Below are 26400 nucleotides of genomic sequence, written 5' to 3'. Positions count from 1 at the left end.
TTTTTACCCCTGCTCAAAAAATAAAGAAAGAAACGCGCAACTCTGCCTATGTACATGACACCCCCGAAGAGACTGCAACCTCAATCCAGCATGTAATACAAACTAATGTACACCCACCTTAGTAAGCATATGTTATTTTACAGTCCTGATAGACAACCCAAGATGAACTACTTACAGCACAGCAGTCCTTCACATCCCTTTTTTTCCCAGCAGTTCAGTGCCAGCACAGCAGGGGATAAAACAAGGCCTGTCTGTTTACCTCGTCGTCAGCTTGGATGGTGAAAACTTAAACTCAGAGGAAATTAGAGCTTTGCTGGTCTCTCTAAGCGCTATCCGAAAGCTGGCTGAAGATATCTTCTTCTAGGGGGTTTAGTAGTTTTGTTTTTTATTCAATTGGAATTTTACTCAGTCCTGTACAATTTTATATAAAATAAAAAAATGGGTTACTATCTATGAGAAGATTTAGTTTTGGTTTCTCTTACAGAGAAATTACAAACAAGCAGGCAAATTACAGTGAGAAAAAAAGAGTAGGATATATTTTAGTTTTAACAGAAATCATACGGATATCACCGTGTAACAAATTATTATTATTTTTTTTTGGTTCCTGGGTAGTAAGTGTTATTTCCTAATTGCTTATGCCTCAAAAGTATAGAAAATGGCTATTAATCCCCACAAACTTTGCTTTTGTGACCAGGACAGTGATATTTTGAAATTTACCTATTTCCAAAGAGAAAACGGGCGAATTTGTGTCTTTTCGTTCACATAAAGTCAGAAAAAAACAACATATGAATCCAAATTAACATGTATTTATACTAAAGTAATACAAAAATGACTACAAAAGATTTAGAAGTGATTAGTTTTTCGAGATTTACGATTATACTGTAAATCACTTTCACGAATCAGCCCCCAAATGTAGTCTCCCATCATGTTCTCGTTATACTGTCCTTGGTAGCGGCGCTTTGAACGCCGCTACCAAGGACAGTATAACGAGAACATGATGGGAAAATTGTGTTACATAGTGTATTCAGAGGTAATATTTTTCTTAAGAAAAACAACTGCATCGCACTCAATTACCGTTCTCTCTTCTCTTCTTGTCCTGCCCCATAGCAAACAATACACACTCCTGATTCCCTGGTACAGTACTCCCCTGACCTCCCAACTCCCACCTAATAGGCTCTTGTTAACTGTCAGTAAATGTACTGTATTCAAGCCCCAAAAACACAAGAGTATAGTGCTGCAGATCGGAGCCTCTCATGGCACGGTTTCTAAAATGCCTTAAATCATTAAATAAAAAAGTGCAGCGTTTGTGAAGCATAGAATTATTAATAAAGGCTGCCCTCGTATAATTGCCACCCTCGTTTAAGGGCCGCAGTCATTTTGATCAATTTAAAATAAACGCAGCAGCGCCAAATTTGAAGTAATACGGTATTTACCTAAAGTTGCCGAGTATCGCAAGCAGGAGATTATGGAATTGGTAAAACAGTCTGGTTGCTTGTCAGTGGTCACTGACAAGTCGACAGATGCACAAGATCAGTATGTGTTACACATTTTTTGTTTTGCAAGACCTAAATGGTGAACGTGCACCTGATGTACTGGAACTGAAAGCTGAACTTTACCTACAGGCAAAAAAATAAAATTTACAAGAAAAACGTATGATTTTTAAAAAAAATTAAATGCATCATATGCGATCAATTTCAATAAATCGCTCCGGCTACAAACATTGCATCCAAATTATTGGGGACCCTTACCTCAGCTATGTTACGCTTTCTTATAGTTTTCAGCAATAAAACAAGGCTAAAATTGAGTGCCCCCCCCCCCCCCCCCCCCCAAATACACACGTCGGATTATAAGATACACACATAGTAATAATGAATAACAGTTTTCACAGGAAGTATTTATTGGTACACTTTCAAATTCGGTTACAAGCTTACCAGTGTGCCATCAATCAATAATATAAACAAACGTTGAAACGTACAATTTTACTTTAAACATTACAAATACGTCTGTGTACTAATAATAAAAAACAAAAAATAGTATTTATATTACTTTATTTAGAGTTAGTCTCTCTTTTGATAAAGTATCTGAACTGAAGAAAACACTTTATAACGGACATCTTATTCAGCATTCGTTTTATAACTAAATAAATATTAGCCTAGGCGTATTATGTGGTTATATTTCCTAATATAGTTACTTTTTTTTTTTTTGCTGCTCTGGGAGACGAGGTGCTTCAGCTTCGCGTCAGCCCCGCTCCAGCAGCCGAACCTGGGGCGAGCCCATTCCCTCTTCCCCTCTCCCAACCCGCTCTCCTTCTCACACTTGGTTTGCTTGTCTGTCGCTTTGAACTGAACTCCTAACCGCCGTTTAGCCAGGTTATTTATATTTAGAAACTGCAAATTTAAAATGATCCACAAGTTTTTTTGTTTTTTTTTTGGAAAAAATATAGCGTTAATTACATGGTGCTTTATGCATGGTTAATTCATGGAAAATTAGATTTGTGCTTCACTATATATGCATTATAGAGAGGGAGGTATTTTATTTTGTATTTTAGTCAGATGCGTGTTATGTGTCCCGCAGCACTCCCGACCCCCTCTCCTGTTTATAACACTCTTTGGTTATAATGCTCATATTGTGTGTCCCCCGAGACTTGCGTTACAGCGAGGGAGCACTGTATATTAAAACACATGAAACGTGTAAATGTTCTAATATAACTGTCAAATACATCGGATTTACAGTGTTTTTCAATGTCTTTCTTACCTCTCTTACAAGTTTCTCTGAAGCAGGCTGTGATGTCTTTTCTCTCCGTGCTGCCAAAACTTTCTCTGCCCTTTAGACACTAAATGCCCCTCTGTGACATCACACGAAAAAACCTTTCAGGAAGTGAACGTCAGTACCTCCCCTATCCATTGATATGTGTTTCAAGCCTGTACTGCCAAGTACGGTGGCCCTGTAAATCATCAAAACAAAGTGCGTTTTTTTTTTATCGTGTTTACACGATCGCTGTCCTAGAAGCCCATTTCAGTATGATAGTGTAAACACGATCCTGGTCCTTAAAAGGTTATACAAGAAATACAACAAATGCATTGGAGGAGTGGATAGGTCAGACCAGATGCTGGAGCCGTATAAAGCTGCAAGGAAGACCACGGCATGGCACAGTAAGCTTGGCACGTACATGGTCCAGATCTCATTGTGCAATGCTTACATAGTGTAAGTACGGCACCAGAGCTTCCACTCGCATTCCTTGAATTTCAGACTTCTGTGATCTCCAGCCTTTTATTCGTTACACAAGGAGTACCACAGACTGAAAGAGCAGAAACTGTGGCAAGGCTTCATGAATGGCATTTTATTGAACTCTGCTACAGTCTGGGAGAAAAGCCTGTCCTCAAAAAAGGTGCCGTGTATGTTTCCGCAAGGACATATGGAGGGATACACGGTACTACTGTCCACGCTGTCCCTCTCAGCCAGGTCTCTGTTTGGAGGAGTGTTTTGATAAGTACCAGACAATACATGAGTACAGGAAGGACTAAATAAACCTTCAAAACAAACCAACGTAACCAAAGGCAGTAAAAAACACTTTTTTTTATTTCATGCTGCAACACTAACATTGAAGGGAGATGTTATGTTACCTATTTCTTAAATCCTTATGTTGTGCAGATTCAGAAAATGTATACTGATGCCAGGGTATCTCATTCTTTGGTGGCGTACTGGGCACATAGAATTGGGATGGGTGCTATTGACCATAGACTGTTTTTTTCAACAATGAAACTAAAGCTGTCAGATTCAAAGGTCCAAATATTGTGAGGAAAAAAAAGAAAAGTATGGTTTGCCTGGAGCATTTTAAATGGAACATATGGTAATTTTGATGTAAAACAGCTAACTCCCAAAATCACACAATTCTTGTAGCACAGAGCATCAAAAGGGCCTCAGCACACAAGGGGTTAATAGACTACGTGTTTCTTAATTAAATTCTTTTCATTAGCACTTTTCAGCTTTACATTCGTAAGGATTTATGGATGCAGATTAAAGTGTGGTCAGCAGTAGCGCCTGCCAGAGAGCAGGACTGTCAAGCACAGGCTATTTAAAGAAGTCAGTTTCATTACATTACATTAAACCAGACAATAGTTTTATTGGCCAGACATGGTGTTTAATATTGAGACTGGTTGGAGTAGATCTCCTGTTTTGAAATTCAGATGTAGCTGCTGCTAAAGCCCCTTGAAAAGAAAATAGTAAATGGAATCTGCTGTGTTGAAATCTAAAATCATGTAATTTTTGGCTGATTTTGAAAGTATGCATTCTGTCTGATTTTTATAAACACCAAGCACATTTATCATCAGATTTGCAAGAGAGCTTGCAGTGTGTCGTGTGTTCTTCTAAACTCCTACAGAAAATCTAATTACCTTGGCAAAATTAAGTTTCACACCCCTGCTTGTACAAGCAAAAATGAACAACAAACCTAAAAACAGATAGCTGTTTTCTTCAGGGCTTCATTGTTACTCACTCAACTACATGTCTGCCAGTTTTAATTGACTAACTAGTCTGGTAGCAAGCATACTATACTTGCTACCATACTGTAAAACAGAGTCATTGCAAACCATTTGTTAGGTAGCCCTTTAAATCTTTTGTTTACAGTAACTGTGTTGACAGCGATCCAGATAGTGGTGCAATCTATTTCCTAATCAGCTATTGGACAGGTAATGGTCAATTCATTGATTAATCATTGCATCTAGAGCCATGGTCTCTATGTTCCTGCTCTCTCAGGGTAACGTGCACTTGTTGTTCCCTGTGGTTTTTTAAATCCCTGGATCTCCATTGATTTAGAATCCCAAAGGGACGTTTACCTTCACACACATTCAGACTGGAGAATCAGAAGTGTAAACTCTTCTGCCAGGATTCCATTGAGATTGTGCAGTAATAAAGCGAAAGAAGATGCATTCTTTAGTTGGTATATGGACATGTGAAGTAAGTGAAACCTGTTAACACAACGGTGACAGACACGTGTGTATTTCAGCTTGCAGTCTGGATTTCACACTGAACTGTTTACTTAAAACCTGCTGAGTTTAAGACATTTCAGTTGTGTATTGCCAGTATTGTGTTTAAAGCTATCAGAATAAACTAAGAATAATCAATTGTTTAATAAAAAGCCGCCGTTCTTCCCCCAGTGTCGTATACATTTGCACTCATTTTTCCTTGTCTTGCTTTTGATAAGGTTCTTGCAGATTTTAAAGGTATGTTATACAGGCTGAAAACAAGAATATTGCAGCTAACACAATTAATGTTTGAGATATTTACATGTACATTTTTTTTTTATTGCAAAACCTAAATCGTCATTTATGAGAATTTTTTTTACAAGCATTATTTTTTACAAATTTTCTTTTGTGTTTTTGTTTTGAATTACAGCCAACTATCTTGGTGACTCCCCCTCCCGGATTTATGATTTTACTGCCTTGGTGTTTTGGCTGTGTCATTGTTTGTACTGTGATAATAACTTTGTTGTCTTTTGACTTGAAGTACCTAACGGCTTACCTGAATCTTGCTTAAGCACCTCCGTCAAAAACAGGATTTCTGTGCGGTTTGTTTGTTTGTCTTGTATCCAGTTATCAATGTAAATGTTTTTTTTTTTTTTGATGCAGCACAATCTTCAGAGCTTGACTTCCTTATCAGAAAAAGATAATTCATTTTCAAAATTGGGCAAAGCAATAAGCGTAAAAAAGTAGTCCCTTTTAAAAATAGCCTGAAATTTGTATAGCTGGATGCTTACTGTGTTTTATAGTAAACATTAAAATAGAAGGATTTTTGGAGTAAGTCCTCAATAGCAGTTTTTTTTTTAAACCTATTCATTTTGGTTTCAGAGCCATATCTTGAAAAGAGGCATTACTGTACTGTATCTGTGTGTACAGCATGCTGCTCTCTTGGGTTGCATTACATTCATTTTAAAAGCGTTCATGGTCATGCGTTCATGGTCACCCACCCAGGGACCACGGGAAAACACTGACTCTCAATCCATGCCTCTACATTTGCTGTCTGAAACTACTGTTATGTAACATGATGTACTGTGGAACCTGCTGTTGGGATCTTCTCTGGCTGTTATGATTAAGGAGACATCACTCTGAAACATCTGTGAAAATGTTTTATGGTGGCTTGAAAGCCACGACGGTCCCAGTAATTCATTCTCCTCTTTTCTTCTCTTGCAGGTTGACTGGGTCATCGGGATTCCTCACAGACGGGCCTGGGAATTACAAATACAAAACCAAGTGCACGTGGCTCATTGAGGGCCAGTAAGTATAGACCCCCTGATTTTATTAGGTTTCAATTTGGGTTCACCTCAGTGCATCAAAAGCATCTGAGATTATTGACAATGCACTCCTCTTTTCATAACAAAGTAGGGCTCTAACGAAAGGGTACGTTTTGACCTTCGAAGGTTCAGAACACATTACTGAAGGAAGGTTCGATTCTTCGATGATACTAATTTGCATAATTTACTGCTGCTGTCACCATAGCTACTTGTTTATATTTGATTGAAAATCCTATTATTTTACAGGTAATCCATATAAAACATGTACTTGCGATATATACAGTAAGCTTGCATTGCAGCAGCACCAACTGCAGTTGACTTTGGCAAAACAAAGCTTTATTTAACAGTCACCGTTCCAAGCAGGTTCAGTCACAGTCACATTTTACTACTACTGCTACTGCTGCTACTACTACTACTGCTACTACTACTAATAATAATATGAATTTATGCTTGTCAAGTGACCCCAGAGATTGCACAGTTTGCATTCATCTTTTTGTACCCTAGGTATTCAGTACACATTTTACTGAAGCACTACAACTGCTATAGGTACCCCCCTAGTGCTTTGGCTTACTGTAACCTGCTTCATACATGGCTTTAGAGTTGCTGCGTATTTGGTAGTGGATTTTTGTTTACGTAATATGCATTATACAAATCAAAAGATCAAATTGTGTGCGAGAGACATTTTAATGTGCCATTTTTATAGTATTCGCTCATTATCGGTTTCAGTTAAGAGGAGAAAAAAAAAAAAAAATAGCCTGCGAATTGCCACCTGACAAACCTTTTGAAGGTTTAAAACTATCTTTAAATTCCTGGCCAGCGAACAAACCTTCAAACAGACCTAGCAATAACTGAAATACATGTTCTGCAGCTGCTCTTCAGTTCTAGCTGCCTGGCCATAGACATCTGTAATCTATTTGAAGACTTTGGCTGATTGAGCCAACAGTATGTTACAATAGTCTATGGCAGGCAACTACAACTGAGTAGCAGCTTTTCAAACTCAAGTGAAAGTACCTCAACATAGATTTACAAAAATAAAATAAAACATCACAGTATTTGAAGAATTGCATTTAAAGCTACAGTGCTCTGTTTGTTTTGCCATCTAACTTAGAACATACACTAAAACGTTTCACTTAAAACCGTGAATTTGTGATGGGCCTTTAGTGTACAGCAGTGGTACTCAATTCCATTCTCTGGCGGGCCAGACAAGGCAATGTTCAAACCTTGGGGGGCCACAGGGCGCTCAAGATGTGCGTAGTGGTGGGGGGTTGTTTAAATGGTCATGAAAATCTGACTATCCAATCACACTTTACATACAGTAACAAAACGTTGCAACACTGCACTTGCACCTATCAAATAATACATCTCAGAAATAACTGCTTACTATGATGCAATGTTTGATCGTCATTAATAATAAAAATAGAAAGCAAATATAATTTCCTGACCAGTATTCAAACATCTTGCAAACAAATAATTATACAAATTTCACTGTAATGCTATTAAAACAGCATGTTATTAATTAAATTTTATTAAAACTAGAAATGTTCTGACAATTACTACACAGCAAGCATTCAAGTTAAATAACGAAAGCACTTATGTTGTATAAGTTTCTTACTAAGCGCCTGATTAAAAGTGTAGCACGTGTCTAAATATGCATGTTCTAGCTCCAATGTGTTTTAAAAGTAAATGAACAATTTCTAAATTAAATACATGACATGACAGTAAACAGAGGGGAAAATAAACTTAAGTGCATATCCACGTGCCGTCTTTGAGAGGTGTGCCGTAGGTACATTTCTTACTGTTGCCAAAATAAGCCCAAATAAAAGATCTTTGACAGGCTTTGAAAGGCAAATTCCCTTGACTGAACAATTCTTGGTTTATCATATGAAAAGTAAAGGAAATATAAACATATGTACTTAGGTTTTTCATTTATTTTTATAATAAAACCAAACTGTTTCTCATTTTAAAACATACAGCAGCCGCTCTCAACTTCCCAAGCCTTTTCGAGTGATGTGCATTGCCTGCAGCTCTATCCCCCGATTCTGACTCTCTCGCCAAATCTGTAGCATCACTTTGTTGTTGTTATTTTTTACGTTAATCCCACACATCACTTGCCATTTTAGACACAGACGTGGATTTTTGGCTTTGAATTAATGTGCAGCAATGTTTGTAAGAATATTCAGATAGTTTCACCGCACTAAAGAAAATAATATTACTACCGCTGTTTTCATATTGCACAAAGCCTTCTCTCACTGCTCAGCCAATGAGGCACTCAAACTAAGCAAATGGGCGGAGATTTGTGACGCATGCCAAAATGATAGCTCATCAGAATTAAAGCTTGGCCAATCAGCTGACTTGTTCCTGTATTAGGCTGCCAAAAACCTGCTTGTTAGGGGAAGCAAATACCCTGTAGATAGCGACGACCTTATCTTTGAGTATCAGCAATTTCAGCTTTTGTAATGGACAGCTGACGCTTGACGGGCCAAAAGAAAGGCTCTCGTGGGCCACCTATTGAAGAACCCTGGTGTACAGGTATACAGTAAAATCTAATATACTGTAGTGGTGTAATTGGCAACCTAATTTCTTATTCGATTATCGTATCAATGATAATTGATGCATTGACGTTTTAGTTTTTCAAAATAAAGAACAAACATTATTTTTTTTAAACAGAAGATCCAGTAACTAAAACACTGTTGTACGTAATAGTTAAACAAAAAGTCACAACTTGCATTCAAATTAGAACACTTCTGATTTATATAAAAAAAAAGAAATACAAAGGACTTGAATTAACAACTGCTAAGAATATGCGTGCGTCCGCATCAGATGTCCCTTTAACATTGTAATAGTAATAAAAAATGCTGTATTTTAACAGAAGTCATTTCTATCTGAACTATGGTTGTTCGTTACTGTAAACATTTTATGTCCAAAGCAAAACCTTTTAATTAATCTTACAAATCCTGACTAATTTAACTACCATACTAAATTCAGCTTCTTTTTATATAATATTGCCAATTTAGTGCAAAAAAATGCAGACTCACCAGTGAAGCAATTCATTTTACACAGGCTATATCCAATGCGAATGTAGAGGCCTAAAGTGCTTATCCTATCTGAGCAACGTGCTGATGGTTATTTATCTACCGTAATAGCACTAAAAGAAGTGCACTCTAGGTTTTAATGCAAACCGGCAACAGGAGACTTAAAACTGGGTTTTAATTCGATGCATCGATTCACCAATATCTGATTGAAGCTTGGGAAATTAAGAACTGATGAGCAATAATCCATGCATTGATTAATTGTTACACCACTACTGGTAACTCATCTGTGCAACCCAGTTTTCACCAGCGAAGTAACTCGACTCATTTTACACGGGGTATATCCAACGTGAATGTAAAGGCCTAAAGTGCGTATCCTAGCAACGAGCTAATGTTGTTATACCGTAATAGCACTAAAAGAAGCGCATTCACACACACTCAAGGTTTTAATGCAAATTGGCAACAGGAGACTGGGTTCTAATTTGATGCATTAATTCACCAATATGTAATCGAAGCATCGATTTAATTGTTGCACCACTAATATACTGTAGGACAATTTACTCAACGTGATCCCAGCTGAATTCACCTAATTGGTAAATTTATTGTTTTGATATCTATCTACTCCGAAGGATTGCTACAGTAAACAGAAAAGATATGTAACACAGACCTCTATATTCCTGTTTTCCAGTATTCTTTCTAAGGTGGCAGTGAAAGTTGTTTGTTTGTTTGTTTCTCTCTTTTTTTCATTAGACCCAACACTATTCTGAGGCTGAGGTTCAACCACTTTGCTACAGAGTGCAGCTGGGACCACTTGTATGTGTACGACGGGGACTCGATCTACGCACCTCTGCTGGCCGCGTTCAGGTAGGGAGAGGCAGCTTCCTTTAGTATTGGGTTTAGTGCTCTGGGACACTGCTGTGGCCATGCCTATTAAAAGCTAGAGGTGACATGATTTACTGTTATCATAATAGAGATATGTAGTGTTTGTATCATGACCCACAGAATCAAAATGTACTCTTTTAAACAGGGGAGATTTAAACATAAACAGAGAATGACATACTCTTGGTTAAGTCCTCATAGCAGTTTTATAGGCTTTGTTGCAAGCTTGTTTTGTTGAGCAGGCAGAGGTGTGACGATAGAGCCTGTAATTTAACAGATGGTCAGGGTACCCTACTGTCCCCATCCTTAGACTGTAACCTCTTGATTTGTTACTACATCAGGTCAAATACAGCTGGACAAGCAGTTTGTATTGATCTCGGTGGCCCCTTTGTGTTTTTATAGTTTTTATAAACATTATGTACAGCAACTACTTACTAAATTCACACTGGGTCCCTTTCAAATGGACTCGGTCTGGTTAATTTTGTTTGAAACAGTGCTTGCTGATCACACTTCTCTGCGAGCAAAGGGACCGAGTTTGTTTGGATGCAAGCTAGAGTTATTGTTTTTTTTGGTCCTTCTCAATTTTTTCAGGACCGAGTTTGTTTGTGTTCACAAAGCAGTTTGCAAGTGCACTCGGTTCATTTATATGGTCTGTGAACCGGATGTTAATGTCCTGCAAGGAATATTGAAAGATGGCAGCTATTGATGTACTGCTCTGGTTTTTAATATAGCATGTTTTAGATTCTAACATATTGCTGTGGAAAACGGCACTGGGGGAGCACTCCGCTAATTTAAGTAATACATTTCTTCAATGCCTACAGTAGGTGAATAATGCAGTTTACACAATTCTACACAGTTCTACTGTCGACCAATAAACAAAGTAACTTGAGAAAAGACTTTTACTATTTTTATGAGTTTTGTCCAGTTCGGCATGGATTTTAGTGTCTGACCACATTTTCTATCAGAGCTTCAGTTTCTTGCACTGTCCATGTAGTTTGATTACCAGATTTCCACAGTGAAAAATGGGAAGTTTTATTTTTTTTCTTCAATTCACTGACGCTGTAGCAACTCTAAAACCGTTAACAAAAATACAATAATAGTTTAAAAATTAAACATCGGGTGAATTTATTGCAGATAACTCATTTTTTTCTTTATATTGTCAATGTGTGAAGGAAATGATTTGTTGTATTTAAATGTATTGTTTGGTTTGTGTGTTGGTGGTGGGTGGCAGGGATGGGGGTAATTCCTATTCCTGCCAAAAACATGTGTGTGTGTGTGTGGCTGGAGCCACATGGGATATAAAGGGAGAAATCATTTGTTTTGGTGTGGGTGTTTGGAACGAGGAAAGTATGTGTGAGAGACGGGAAAAACAAAACAAAGTAAAAAGAAAACAAATGCTACCCGTGCTGGAAGCACCAACACGGTGCTTGTTTCGAGGAGGTCTATTTTGTTTGTGTGCAATACTGTTTTGTTACACCTTTTTATTTTGGTTCTGTGAGCAGTATTTTTGTTAAACCTTTTGATTTATTTTTGGTTGCAATAAAAACTGTGTACCAGCGCTTTTCACCTGCAAATACCTGTCTTCCTCTGTGTCAGCTTCCTGGTCTGGACACTTCACCACTCGAGCAGTCCTGTCACACATGCTGTGTTGTGGTGTTGTGTGTGTGTGTTTTTTTTTTTTTTTTTTATGAAGATGATTGAGGAAAGCACCCTTTCTATTAGTCACACTGGGTTATTACAGAAAATTCAGTTCATTTAGCATAAGTTATTAAGTTATTGAAGGTTCAGTGTCATAATCTGCTGGTATTTTTTTTTTTTTTTTTATGGGATGTTTGGAGTTTTTTCTTCCTCCTCAAGTTTCAGTTTCTAAAAAAAAAAAAAAAAAAAAAAAACCCCAAATAATACAGATGTCTTTTTTAAAAGCATTTGTATTATTTTTATCTGGTAAATATTTCTGTATTTGTACTGCAATACTAAGATGTACCTGTGCTGGCCCTGTGGGCACAAAGTGAATAAACACATTTTTTTTTTAACATTATATTATATTCAAAGAACAAAACAAAACCAATAATTTTAAAAACAAAAAAAATCACATCTTACATATGTTACATAATCTATCAAATGCACAGATTCCAATACATTGTTATATTGACTGTACTGTTCAGGTGTCGGTGCCAAACAAATGATTTGCATAAAAGTGTAGTGAGAAGTTACATAATTACATAAGCCTATACATAATTTATTTACATTTAAAAATTGTGTTATATGTATTGACAGGGATGTAACGGCTAAATAAATGTCAGTCACCATCTGGAGTGTTCTGTTTATTATGGGTTTTTGCTTTTTATTGCCATCAGTAACTTCATCCACGATGCTTTCATTTCAGATGATGAAGCATTGAACTTGTGGTTTTTGTAGTACGACAATTTTGTTTAGCATTGTTACTTACATACCACGGTTTTCTCATCCGGTTCATCAGAATGCTTCCAAACATGGCTTCGCTAAATATATAACAAACGTCAGAAAAAAATGCTTGTCATTAACTTTCTTACCCCCGGGGACTGCATACCATACCACGCCTACTACAGCAAGAACACAGAGTGCACCAATGAAGCACCAGATCGACCGAGAATAAAACCCACTCCAGTGTCTTTCTGTTGCACTAATTAGAAAAACTACTTGGAGCTAATTGCCAAACACCTTCGTTTTCAGAATAGATTTATAGCCCTAATTTTTTTAATGTAAGAGTTTACAGAATTGGTTAGATAGCGATACGCATCTTCATATTGGTAATAGTAGGGAAATTCTTAGTACTGCATGAGTAATTTCTTTTTATGTCTTGTGGTGCTAAACCTTTTTTTTAATTTTTTTTAAATAAGCCCCTGAATCTGCAGTAGATCTTTGTTAGAAGCAGAGTCCTTTATCTGTCAAACCTGCTCTTGAAACTCAAAGCAGTCCTTTCTTACTCCCACAAGCTGCTACACTAGTTTGTAATCAGCCGTTTTAATTCAAGTTGCAGTGACGGTTTGAAGATGTTGCTTCTTTGTACAGAAGTAATATTATGAATTCGATCTGGATCAAGTTCTTCACAGGTGAGGGTCCTTGGTGTGTGGTTTTTTTTTTTTTTTTTGGGAACAATTTTTTTTCATTAATTCCTGATTTTCCCCCAATATTGGAATGTCCAATTATTATTCAACCTGGCTCACCGCTGCAACCCCTGAACTAACTCGAGACGGGGACGAGCACATGCGTCCTCCGAAACGAGTGCCGTCAGCCATCTGTTTTTCTGAGCTTTCGGTAGTGTCCTGCATACTTCAGAATTTTTTTTATTCAGGTCTTAGATTAAGAAAAAGCTCATGAAGTAACATGGCTGATATGTGAAGGAGTACCGCATGTACCATTAAGTTACAGAGATATAACTATTTGTATTTTGGCAACCGGCCAGCCACGGGTCTCTGGTTTGTGGTGAGACAAGGACACCCCAAGTGACCTAACCCCTCCTCGCCCAGGCAGTGCTTGGCAAATTGTGCACCACCCCCTGGGAACTCCGATCCACGGTTGGCAGTGGCATAGCTTGGATTCGAACTGGCAATCTCTAAGCTATAGTGGGGTCCTTGGTGTTGATCGGGCTAAGTTATCATTCCAAGAGAGACAACTGAAGAAACAGCTGCCTGGATTTGTGTGGACTGCATCACAAATCCAAGCAGCTGTTTCTTTCTTTGTTTCATTTAGAATTAACCCAATGACACCAGTGATCTTCACCTGATTGTCAGCACTTGATTTATGTGGAGAGCTCAATCCAAATTATGAAATAATCTGTCTGTGCAGCAATATTGTGGATTCCCACCCAATAACTTTTGAGGTCTACAGGGAATGTGAAGGTGACAAGATACCTGTACTGTACATTACAAAACTGTTTTATGGTTACTTGATTAGATATGCAGTGATTTTAGCCCTCCCTCCCATTTAAGTATTTTTTTCAGTGGTGTTTTAAATTAATGTCATTAGGGGTATTTGTTATTTTGTATTTTACCTTAAATACTTAAGATTTTACTTTTACCATTCAGTATTATTGCTGTCAGATAGATATGAGTTACAATACATGTTTTAAAAAGATTTTGGGTGTATATGATTGATCTTAACTCTGGATAGATTAAAATTGTATTTCTCAGTGTTATTGACCCACAGACGCTGAGATCAACTGAATACTGTAGACCCTATTGTTTCTTTTCATGTTACTACTTCAATGTTTAGCATCCCTGTAAGGACCATTTTATATGATTTTGTAGTTCTGGGTCTTCGGTGCCTTGTATATAAACCATTTGACATGCCAACTTTTAGTATTTTCAATATTATTGAAACTCCTTGGGCAAAATCAATTCTGATCACGTGTTTCGTACCAGATTAATCTTGGAGAACATTTGAGGTACTAACTCTTTTGCAGTGTTCATTGATAGAAACAGTTAAGATGTTCAAATTTGGTACATAGCTGTATTCTATGATTCAGACTTAAGTTCCAAGAAAGGTTTGGTCCAGTAGCCTCCATATCAGTGATGCAGGTCACACCTGCTTTGAGTCTCTTAACTGTTTCTACACCGCTATATTTTATGACTGTTCAATAAAAATGAAATTGTTAACAAACAGTTCTATCTCTAAGTTAATGGTACATGCGGTACTCATTACTCATTCACATATCATCCATGTTACTTCATGAGCTATTTCTTAATCTAAGACCTGAATAAAAAGAATTCTGAAGTATGCAGGACACTACCGAAAGTAGGTATACACTCTGACGCTCTGAATCAGTCTCACTCTGACCTTTTGTGGGTCTGTCCCTTTTGCAAGTTCAAGTCTGCCTCGGGTCCTCAGGCCTTGGCAGTATTGATTTCATGCAGTTGGGAGAGTCTGTGGTGAATTCTTCAAGCCGGTTTGCATCCGCCAAATTTGCTACTTAAACAGAACAAAAAACAAGCCCTTGATACATGTATCTTCTGAATAGCGACTCTTGCTCCGGGCTACGCAATGCCCTGTCGAAACATTTACAGACCAATGCCTTTACGAACACAAGTAAACAATCATACTGGGGCACTTTTTAATGGTGTGGCAAGTGTGCGCTGTGCAGAGCACAATATAAACCTATGCATTCAGAACAGTTTGGAGGATGTTCGAGCTGTAACACATTAGTGGCAACAGCAAGAACACTGGTTGCACATTTAAAAAAAAAAAAAAGCGAGCTGGCAACGAGTGCTTTTAAATGGAAAACAAACAGAAATGCTGAACACAGTAAAGGCGCCACTAAAGTTAATACAGGCTGTGCAAACAAGATGGAACACAGTATATTATATGTTTTGAACGTCTGCTTGAGCTGAAGTGGACAGTAATTGCAGGTTTTTCAAACCCTGATTTGACAAAAAAAAAGTCTGATGCCGCTACTTTTGATCTAACTACTACTGAGCCAAGGTACCCCCTCTACTTCAGCCATTGGAATAGCTACAGTACTGTTAAGCGCAGAGAAAAACACTATGGCTAGCTTCATGTACCCAGTTGCAACAGGGATGAAATACAGACTGAGCGAAGTTCCCGCTGAAGCTTGTGAAGGGGACACAACACCTGCTTTGCTAAGTCCAAATGCACAAAGTTTGAGAGAAAAACTACTGTAATATTTATCACAGCGATTTCGTTTACATCAACTCAATGACCCAGGCGATGAAGTTATGCCACTGCTTTTTGCATCATTCCTTGATCCCCGATTTCGCAATTTGGATTTCCTATCAGAACAAGCCAAAGCCACTGTAGTTGAAACAGTGCTTTCCAGACTAGTTAGGCTGACGGACAGCAGTCCCACTAACTACACGAACTGTGCCACTACAAGTGACTTGCCAGTTAAAAAGAAAACAGACAGAACAAGCATTTACATTATTTTGTGGGCTGCAGTATCCAGAGGTGACCTCCAAGGAAAGCCTAATCAGACAATAAGTGATGACATATAGTGCCGTGAAAAAGTATTTGCCCCCTGTCTGATTTTCTGCATTTTTTGCATATTTTTGAAACTGAATGGTATCAGATCTTCAACCAAAACCTAATATTAGATAAAAGGGACCCTGCATGAACAAATAACACAAAAATTGGATGCATATCATTTATTTATTAAAGAAAGTTATGCAACACCCAATACCCCCATGTGAAAAAGTAATCTCCCCCCTTAGACTCAATAACTGGTTACGCCACCTTTAGCAGCAATAACTACAACCAAACGCTTCCTGTAGTTATTGATTAGTCTCTCACAGCGCCTTGGAGGAATTTTGGCCTACTCCTCCATGCAGAACTGCTTCAACTCAGTGACATTTGTGGGTTTTCGAGCATGAACTGCTCGTTTCAGGTCCTGCCACAATATCTCAATGGGGTTTAGGTCTGGACGTCCAGGTCCTGATGCAGCAATGCATCCCCAAACCGTGACACTACCACCACCATGCTTGACCGTTGGTATGAGGTTCTTACGGTGGAATGCAGCGTTTGGTTTTCGCCAGACATAACAGGGCCCATGTTGGCCAAAAAGTTCCACTTTTGACTCATCTGTCCATAGAACATTGTTCCAGAACTCTTGAGGATCATCCAGGTGCTTTTTGGCAAACTTGAGACGAGCATTCATGTTCTCCTTAGTGAGCAATGGTTTCCGCCTTGCTACTCTGCCATGAATCCCATTTTTGCCCAGTGTCTTTCTGATGGTGGAGTCATGAACACTGACCTTAGCCAAGGCGAGAGAGGCCTGCAGATCCCTGGATGTTGTTCTAGGGTTCTTTGTGACTTCCTGGACGATTTTATGCCTTGCTTTTGGAGAGATTTTGGCAGGACGGCCACTCCTGGGAAGATTCACTACTGTCCCAAACTTTCTCCATTTGGACAATATGGCTCTGACTGTGGTTTGGTGAAGCCCCAGAGCCTTAGAAATGGCTTTGTAACCCTTTCCAGACTATTAGGCATCAACAACTTTTTTCCGGAGGTCTTCAGGAATTTCTTTTGTTCGTGGCATGATGTACCTCTAGAACCTGTGTGCTGACAACTTCACTCTGATGGTAAGGGCCAAAGTTAGTCGATTTAATATTGGGCAGGGTTGGCCCCAATCAGGTCTGGTTGTTAACCAAAGTACTCAAACAGTTGACCCTAATTATCCCTTTTAATTGGGTTGAGTTAACTAGGGGGGGCAATAACTTTTTCACACCTGAAGATTGCATGTTTGATTACCTTGCACACCAAACAAATGAAAGAAGCACCAAACTGGTGTCATTTTTTCTCTGACTCCCTCTATATACTACTACAACCCACAAACAAATCTGACCAAATACAATGTGAAAAATGTGCAAAAATGCAGAAAATCAGACTGGGCAAATACTTTTTTCACGGCACTGTACCTCTGAAACAAAGATCCACTGCTTTGGTGGAATCTCATATGCCGATTTTTGTCTCGCTGTCAAGCAAATTATCTGCAGTGCAGTACGATTAGTTGTGGTGATGATGGTCATAAAAAAATTGATTGACCATAACCCTTGCCTGTCATTTAAACACTACCCAGATAATATTAAGCATCATTTTTATGTTGCAATATATATTACAATCAAACAACTAACTAAAGTCTGTTTCCACAGCCGTTCAATTCTCTCAATACTGTAGACTTGTTATTGCTGGATATTTATAGATCAATGGCATACTGACAGGAAGCCCCTCATTGCAGCCAGTCTGTAAAAGAATCAGTAAGACTAGAGGTAAGCATTTGGCCTGCTTGCCGATATCCTGTCTGAGAGAGAGAGAGACAGACAGAGATCCCTTGGTCAGTTGATCGGCTGATACTGTATATTGGCTGTGAGTAAATAAGACATGTCTATGGTTTACTGGTATGTGGGGAGTGGTGGTCTATAGAGATTTAAGAGCCTCTTGTACTAGGGCACATTCAGTATGTGAGCGCAAAAGGAGCCCCCCTATGCAGCTGTACACAAACACATGACAGCTGCACCGTACTTTTTTTTTTTTTTGTAGAAAATCTGATTTCGCTGTCCTTGCATGTCACATCGCAACAGGCATCCCCACTGTACTGTTGGAATATAATAGATGTATTCACATAACATACAAAGGGACCAGACCTGTGTGATTTTAAAGCTGCCATAGCTTGGGGGAAGGGTTATAAACTACACACTAACCCTTTAGATAACTCCATGTCTGTGGTAGATAATGGTAGCCTGCCCAGATTCAATATTGATTTATTTTCAAATTGAATTGAAAGTGAGGAAACTGACATTGTCCATTGGAAGGTGTTGACTGTATACGTCTACAAAAAGATGATAGGAATCACATTGAGTAAATTGTCAGTTTATTTATGTAGGTTGGAGGATCCTTTGTGCAAACTGAACAATTGTGCATTACCCACCAAGAGTGAGGGGACCTGTTACCCAGTGTGTGCCAAGTCTTGTAATCAAATCCTAATCTCACGATGATTTGTACCTCTGCCATTATTTTACCTGCGAAGCCATTCTAGCTGCTGAAAGACCCCACCCCTTTCCGATCGTCAGAGCAGCTTTAGAGTGTACTGCTTACTGGGCCTGACGCTGCTTTAATTATGTTTTCATATTGTGAATCAGAAGTTAAAAAATAAAATAAATACCAGTAAAATGTCTTGGAAAGATGACAGCTCTAGAAGTATGTGTGTGTGTGTGTGTGTGTGTATGGTTAAATAAAGCATTACAAGAGCCAATCAAATTATATATATATATATATATATATATATATATATATATATATATATATATATATATATATATATATATATATCTATATATATATATATATATATATATATATATATATATATATATATATATATATATATCTATATAAAATATATATATTGATGAGTGTGTGTATATATATATATATATATATATATATATATATATATATATATATATATATATATATATATATATAACTCATCAGTTAAATTAAAAAACAAATGGGTTGTAGGGAGATATGCATTACTGATGAGCCCCAAAAAGGGCGAAACATGTATGCAGCTACTGTATTTTGACTTTTAAAACGCTGTGAATGTAGAAGCCGTTAGGCAACTTTCACGCGATTTGATTGGCTCTTGTAATGCTTTATTTGAATATCTCCCTACAACCCATTTGTTTTAATTGATTGCTTTCTCTCACCTTAACTCGAAAGCTACTTGTTTTATATATATATATATATATATATATATGTATATGTGTGTGTGTATATATATATATATATATATATATATACATATATATATATATATATACTCTCCTCTCCTCCTTCTCCTCTCCTCTCTCCTCTGCTAAATGTGCTTATTTCCAATCTGTAATCCAAGCCTCCACTCACAACCCACGTAAACTATTCTCTACCTTCTCCTCCCTCCTAAACCCTCCCCCCTCCTCCTCCCTCCTCTATCTCCCCTGATGACTTTGCCTCCTTCTTCTCTTCTAAAATCTCAGATATCCGCAAACTCTTTAACACCTCTCCCTCCCCCGCACCCCCTCCTGCTCCAACCCCTACACCCACTACATCCCCTACTTACTCGCCCTCCTTCTCCACCTTCTTGCCCCTCTCAGACTCTGATCTCTCCTCCCTGCTCCAGGGTCACAAACCCACCACGTGTGCCTTGGACCCCATCCCCACTCACCTCTTTCAAGCTGCTGCTCCTGCTCTACTCCCCTTCATCTCCTCCCTCCTCAACACCTCTCTACTTTCTGGTATCTTTCCCTCTGCCTTCAAAAAAGCCTCTATCATTCCCCTCATCAAAAAACCTACCCTCGACCCCACCTCCCTCCAGAGCTACCGTCCTGTCTCCCTCCTACCCTTCCTCTCCAAAACCCTCGAGCGGACTGTACACCGCCAGCTCTCTGCTTTCCTGTCCAACCACTCTCTGCTTGACCCTCTCCAATCTGGCTTCCGCTCTGCTCACTCCACTGAAACCGCCCTCCTGTCTGTCACCAACTCACTTAAGTGTGCCCGAGCTGCCTCTCTCTCCTCTGTCCTAATTCTCCTCGACCTCTCTGCTGCCTTTGACACTGTTGATCACTCTATTCTACTATCATCTCTTGCTGACCTGGGGATCTCTGGCACTGCTCTGGCCTGGTTCTCCTCCTACCTCTCCAACTGCACTTACCAGGTAACCTGGCGTGGAGCAACCTCCACACCTCACCCTCTCTTAACTGGAGTCCCCCAAGGGTCAGTCTTGGGTCCTCTCCTGTTCTCTCTCTACACCCGCTCCCTGGGCCCCCTCATCGCATCCTATGGTTTCTCATACCATTTCTATGCTGATGATGCTCAGATTTTCCTCTCCTTCCCCACCTCTGACTCCACCATCTCCTCCCGTATCTCTACCTGTCTGTCTGCTATTTCCTCCTGGATGCACTCGCATCACCTCAAACTCAACCTCTCTAAATCTGACCTCCTTTTCTTTCCCTCCTCCTCCCCCTCCTCTGATCTCTCTATCTCTGTTCCTCTGGAATCTACCACACTCTCTCCCTCTTCCTCAGCTAAGAACCTTGGAGTCACCCTGGACCCCTGCCTCTCTTATTCCCAGCACATCTCCACTCTGGCACGCACTTGCCGATTCTTCCTGAGCAACATCCGAAGAATCCGACCCTTCCTCACCAACTATGCTACCCAGCTCCTGGTCCAGGCCCTGGTACTCTCCCGCCTAGACTACTGCAACTCCCTCCTGGCTGGCCTCCCTGCGTCCGCCACCCGTCCGCTCCAGCTCATCCAGAACTCTGCTGCCCGCCTGGTGTTCTCTCTGCCTCGCTTCGCCCACGCTACTCCACTGCTCCGCTCGCTCCACTGGCTCCCGATCACCGCTCGCATCCAGTTCAAGACTCTTGTACTAGCCTACAGATACCTTGACCAGACTGCACCCAGCTACCTCCAGACCCTCATCTCTCCCTACACCCCCACTCGACCTCTCCGCTCCGCCTGCACTAGAAGACTAGCTCTACCTCCACTACGCTCCCCTGCTTCCAGAGCCCGCTCCTTCTCCACCCTTGCTCCGCAGTGGTGGAATGACCTTCCTACAGATGTCAGGACTGCCCAGTCCCTGACCACATTCCGGCGCCTCCTTAAGACTCACCTCTTCAAACAGCACCTGTAGAACTCCTCTGTTTGTATCCTGGGACACTATCACCCTTCATGTAAATGTGCTTTATTTTGCTCTTATCTGCCCCCTATTTTACTGCATTTAATCCTGTACTTCAGAATATTGTAATCTGCCAAGTGTTTAACCTGTAGTACTTTGTATTTAATCACATCCTGATGTAACTATCACTATTTAATCATATCCTGATGTAACTATCACTATTATCTGCTGTATTATTGAATTTTGGTTTGTCACACTTGTACTTTGCTTGAACAAAAGTTATTGTATTTCTTGCTCTTATTGTATTACTTGTATTGTAACACTTGAAATGTATTTGCTTACAAAATTTGCTTGAAATAAATAATAATAATAATATATATATATATACATACATACATACAGCTGTGTGGTCCAGTGGTTAAAGATAAGGGCTTGTAACCAGGAGGTCCCCGGTTCAAATCCCACCTCAACCACTGACTCATTGTGTGACCCTCAGCAAGTCACTTAACCTCCTTGTGCTCCGTCTTTCAGGTGAGACGTAATTGTAAGTGACTCTGCAGCTGATGCATAGTTCACACACCCTAGTCTCTGTAAGTCGCCTTGGATAAAGGCGTCTGCTAAATAAACAAATAATAATAATAATAATAATACAGTGCCTTGCAAAAGTATTCAGACCCTTGACCAATTCTCTAATATTACTGAATTACAAATGGTACATTGAAATTTCATTCTGTTTGATAATTTATTTTAAAACACTGAAACTCAAAATCAATTATTGTAAGGTGACATTGGTTTTATGTTGGGAAATATTTTTAAGGAAAATAAAAAACTGAAATATCTTGTTTGCATAAGTATTCAACACTTGTGCTGTGGAAGCTCCCAGTTTACACCGATGAAAGAAATTGCCCTAACGAGGACACAATTACCTTACCATTGGCCTCCACCTGTGAACCATTAAAGTTGCTGTCACATTTTCTGGATAAAAACCCCACTGTTGAAGGATCATTGGTCAGGCTGTGAATCTGAAGGAAAATGAAGACCAAAGAGCATTCTACAGAAGTTAGAGATAAAGTAATACAAATGCATAGATTAGGGAAAGGGTACAAAATAATATCCAAGTGTTTGGATATCCCAGTGAGCACAGTTGGATCATTAATCAGGAAGTGGAAGCTGTATCACACCACCCAGGCACTGCCAAGAAAAGGCCGTCCCTCAAAACTCAGCGCTCAAACAAGGAGACTTGTGAGAGAAGCCACAGAGAGGCCAACAATCACTTTGAAGGAGCTACAGAGTTCAGTGGCTGGGAGTGGAGTAATGGTGCACCAGTCAACCATATCAAGAGCTCTGCATAACACTGGCCTGTATGGGAGGGTGGCAAGAAAGAAGCCGTTACTCAAAAAGTAGCATCTGGAGTTTGCCAGAAAGCATGAGAGTGACCCAGCTGTGATGTGGGAAAAGGTTTTGTGGTCAGATGAGACCAAGATAGAGCTTTTTGGCCAAAACTCAAAGCGCTATGTGTGGCACAAACCTAAGACTGCCCATGCCTCAAGACACACCATCCCTACAGTGAAGTATGGTGGTGGCAGCATCATGCTGTGGGGATGCTTCTCATCAGCAGGGACTGGGCATCTTGTTAAAATTGAAGGAAGAATGGATGGCGCAAAATACATGGAAATACTGCAAGAGAACCTGCTTCAGTCTGCTAAAAAACTGAAGCTTGGGAGGAAATTCACCTTTCAGCAGGACAATGATCCCAAGCACAAGGCCAAAGCAACATTGGAGTGGCTCAAGAACAAAAAGGTGAATGTCCTACAGTGGCCCAGTCAAAGTCCTGATCTCAATCTCACTGAGAACATGTGGCACTATTTGAAAATTGCGGTCCACAAGCGTCGTCCAACCAACCTGAACAACCTGGAGCAAATCTGCCAAGAAGAATGGGCCAAAATCACTCAGACACTGTGCAAAGCTGGTACATACTTACCCCAAAAGATTTAAAGCTGTTATTGCAGCGAAAGGTGGCTCTACCAAATATTAATGTGTGGAGGTTGAATACTTATGCAAGCAAGATATTTCAGTTTTTTATTTTTCTTAATATTTCCCAACATAAAACCAATGTCACCTTACAATAATTGATTTTGAGTTTCAGTGTTTTAAAATAAAATATCAAACAGAACGAAATTTCAGTGTACCATTTGTAATTCAATAATATGAGAGAGTTGGTCGGGGGTCTGAATACTTTTGCAAGGCCCTGTATATGAGAGCAGACCAGTTAACTTATCTAATATACTACTATTACTGTATGCTTATCTACAGTATGCTCATTTTTTATTTATTTTTTGGTACTTGTTAATTAGGCCTAGTTAATCCTACAGTAGAGTTTCTGTTAACATGTGCTGAAATGTTGATTTACCTTCTTGAGAATTTTGTTGTGAACAGATCAGAATTGTCTTTCTAAAAATAAGGATATTTACTGAATTTCCTAAGTCTAAATGTATAATTTGTAAGTGTGTGCAAATCCTAATGCCAGCCTACCTCACCAGCCCAGACTGCTACAGTGACTATCTTTCCTTATATACAGTATATTCCACTATAAACTCTTTGTGGAGGAAACAAAATAAACCCACCTGCACTCATCTTTATTTAACAGCTCCCTCTACTGTAGAGGGTAAAAGTCCATCCTTACTGTGGAAAAGAACAAGCTTCCCTTTCGCATATACCAGGGGACTGTTTGGATAGGACTAATGTGAAAAGCCAATAGCTTCCTTTAATAAACAAGCTGCCGAGAGATAAGATTCAATAGCACTTGGGGATTGCTGCTGGACTTGGACTTTATATTTGTTCTGTGATAATTGTGACCTATACTCCTGTGCAAACAGATCCAGGCACACTAGATGCTTCCAGAAATATTTCAGGAGAGACTATTTTAAGCATCAGATGTCTATGCAAGAAGTGATTTGGACAGCTTCTAAAATCAGTAATTGTATCGATATGTACACAGACATGTGTGTACACAGAGTGAATAAAATATTATTACAGTGGCACTATTCTATTATTAATAGTAGGGATTTGCTTGCCTCTACAGGGGGAGGCAAGCAAATCCCTTCATGAAATATATTAAATATTATATATTAATTATATATTCATGAAATATATTAAACATGAAATATATTAAATATTATATATTAATTCATGAAATATATTACATCTTTTTATGATTTAATATATTTCATGAATTACATTTCATCTACAGTATTTTTCGGATACAAGAACAAAGACAACTGAGAACCATCTCTTAAACCTACAACTTGTACTTTTTTTACTATACCATATTTAAATATAAAATAGGACTGAATGTTTGATTAATCTGTTAATCTAATTTACTGAATAATGTAGTGCTGTTGTCCTTCCATTCTCTTATTAATCTTTGTATTTCATGTTTACCTGCATGTCACATTCAGGCCAGCCTTGTATTGAATCTGAGTTATTGCATTGGCACAGTAGCCTATTGTGAGAAGCCTGTGCTGTACACTTCAGAGTTCCAGCACATTAACAAACTCCTGTTTTGAAATGCATCATAAGAAAAAGAAAGAAAGCAGCAGTCATCTCTTTCTAGCTTGGCAGTGATTAAGTGCAGAATGGAGTGTGGTGGTGTTCAGTTATGAAGAGCTCAGAACATCTCAGAGATACTGCTTTTTATTTGATCATTTTTACTGTAATCTGTATTATAAAACAATATAAATGGCTGTTATTTGCCAAGTCTCTGCCCTGCAGTTATTGAGTCTTGGCAAGAGCTGCACTTACATGTGATCAGAGAGCCATTGAGTATCCACTTTAGATTGTCCTGGGGAGGGCAGCCAACTGTCCTTGGGACTTGAGAATGTAAGATCTGTCTCCATACTACAAAAAGGACAGCTTTGGAAAGAGTCCAGAGGAAAGCCAGTAGACTAATACCAGGACTTGAGGATATGAGGGAACTGAATCCATTTACCCTAGATAACAGAGCGGTTATCTAGGGGGGCAGTGGGAGCAGCGCTGATTTTAGCAACTGTTATTTTGTAGCTCCCCCCTGCAGTCGTCTGTCTGTCTGTCTGTCTGTCTGTCTGTATGTATGTATGTCTGTGTGTGTCTCTCTCTCGCTCTCTCTCTAGCAGAGGAATTTCCCACCCCCCTTTTACACGTTCCAAAAATTGAACTTATTTCAAACCTGGTTTCGGTCATCCATGAGCCCATTTGTGTGAACATACAGTACTGTTTGTGTTCATCTGTAGTTCAGCGTAGCCCAGCTTTGCACGATTCTACATTCTACTGTGACAATCCAGCTATTGGGACAGGCTAATAAAGCCTGCTCTGCTGTATGTTTTTGTCTGCTGGCCTGCCTGTATATTATAATCAGTCACCCATATGTTTTAAACCAAGATAATCTGAATGTTCAAGTTATTTTCTCCTTGGTAACTTGATGCAACTTGTGGTCCTGTTGGTGTGAAGACAAATCTATTATTAATTGAATGTACACAGTATGTGATGCAATGTTTTGTTTCTCTGTTTGCAGCGGACTGATCATCCCTGAGAAGTATGGTAATGAGACCGTGCCTGAGGTGGTCTCCAAGTCTGGCTACGCTCTGCTGCACTTCTTCAGCGACGCTGCCTACAACCTGACCGGCTTCAACATCTCCTACAGGTACAGTAGAACTGCCCGAGCCCCTCAGTGGGAGTGGAAGAACAGCTGGCTACCAATTGCTCTTCTCCTCTTTCTGATTGCTGTGTGATACTGGAAACCTGCACAAAGTTATGCTCCTGGGGCCTGTTTCATAAAAGTGATTTTCGACAATTCGCAATCGCAAGAAGCTTGCAAATAAAAAATTGGGTTTCATAAAACATTGCTGATTTTCACCAGAAACCTGCGACAGCCAGACAGCAGCCGCAAGTAGCAATTTTCATCACAGATCATATTAGAACAAACAATGGCGCTCATACTATTAGCTCGTCTTTGATATGGCAGAGAAATCTGAAGGGAAAGAGTATTTAGGGACCTGTCAAATCCTCTTGATTCATAT

The 26400-nt window shown here is 39.2% G+C and overlaps 1 protein-coding gene across 3 annotated transcripts in view; it reads left to right on the top strand.

The window, feature by feature from the left end:
* The window catches only part of LOC117409042 (attractin-like), a 184420-nt gene that overhangs the window by 19438 nt on the left and 138582 nt on the right, over positions 1-26400 (top strand). For all 3 annotated transcript variants that reach the window (XM_034014569.3, XM_059003785.1, XM_059003790.1), the window contains exons 2-4: positions 6189-6272; positions 10069-10182; positions 25896-26024. In XM_034014569.3, the coding sequence (XP_033870460.3) occupies positions 6189-6272; positions 10069-10182; positions 25896-26024 (327 nt within the window). The remainder of the gene's footprint in view (positions 1-6188; positions 6273-10068; positions 10183-25895; positions 26025-26400) is intronic.

This window comes from Acipenser ruthenus, chromosome 2 (assembly GCF_902713425.1).
Source record: "Acipenser ruthenus chromosome 2, fAciRut3.2 maternal haplotype, whole genome shotgun sequence".
NCBI lineage: Eukaryota > Metazoa > Chordata > Actinopteri > Acipenseriformes > Acipenseridae > Acipenser > Acipenser ruthenus.
Note: the sequence above shows the minus strand (reverse complement) of the source record. Positions and strands in the feature narration are given on the sequence as shown.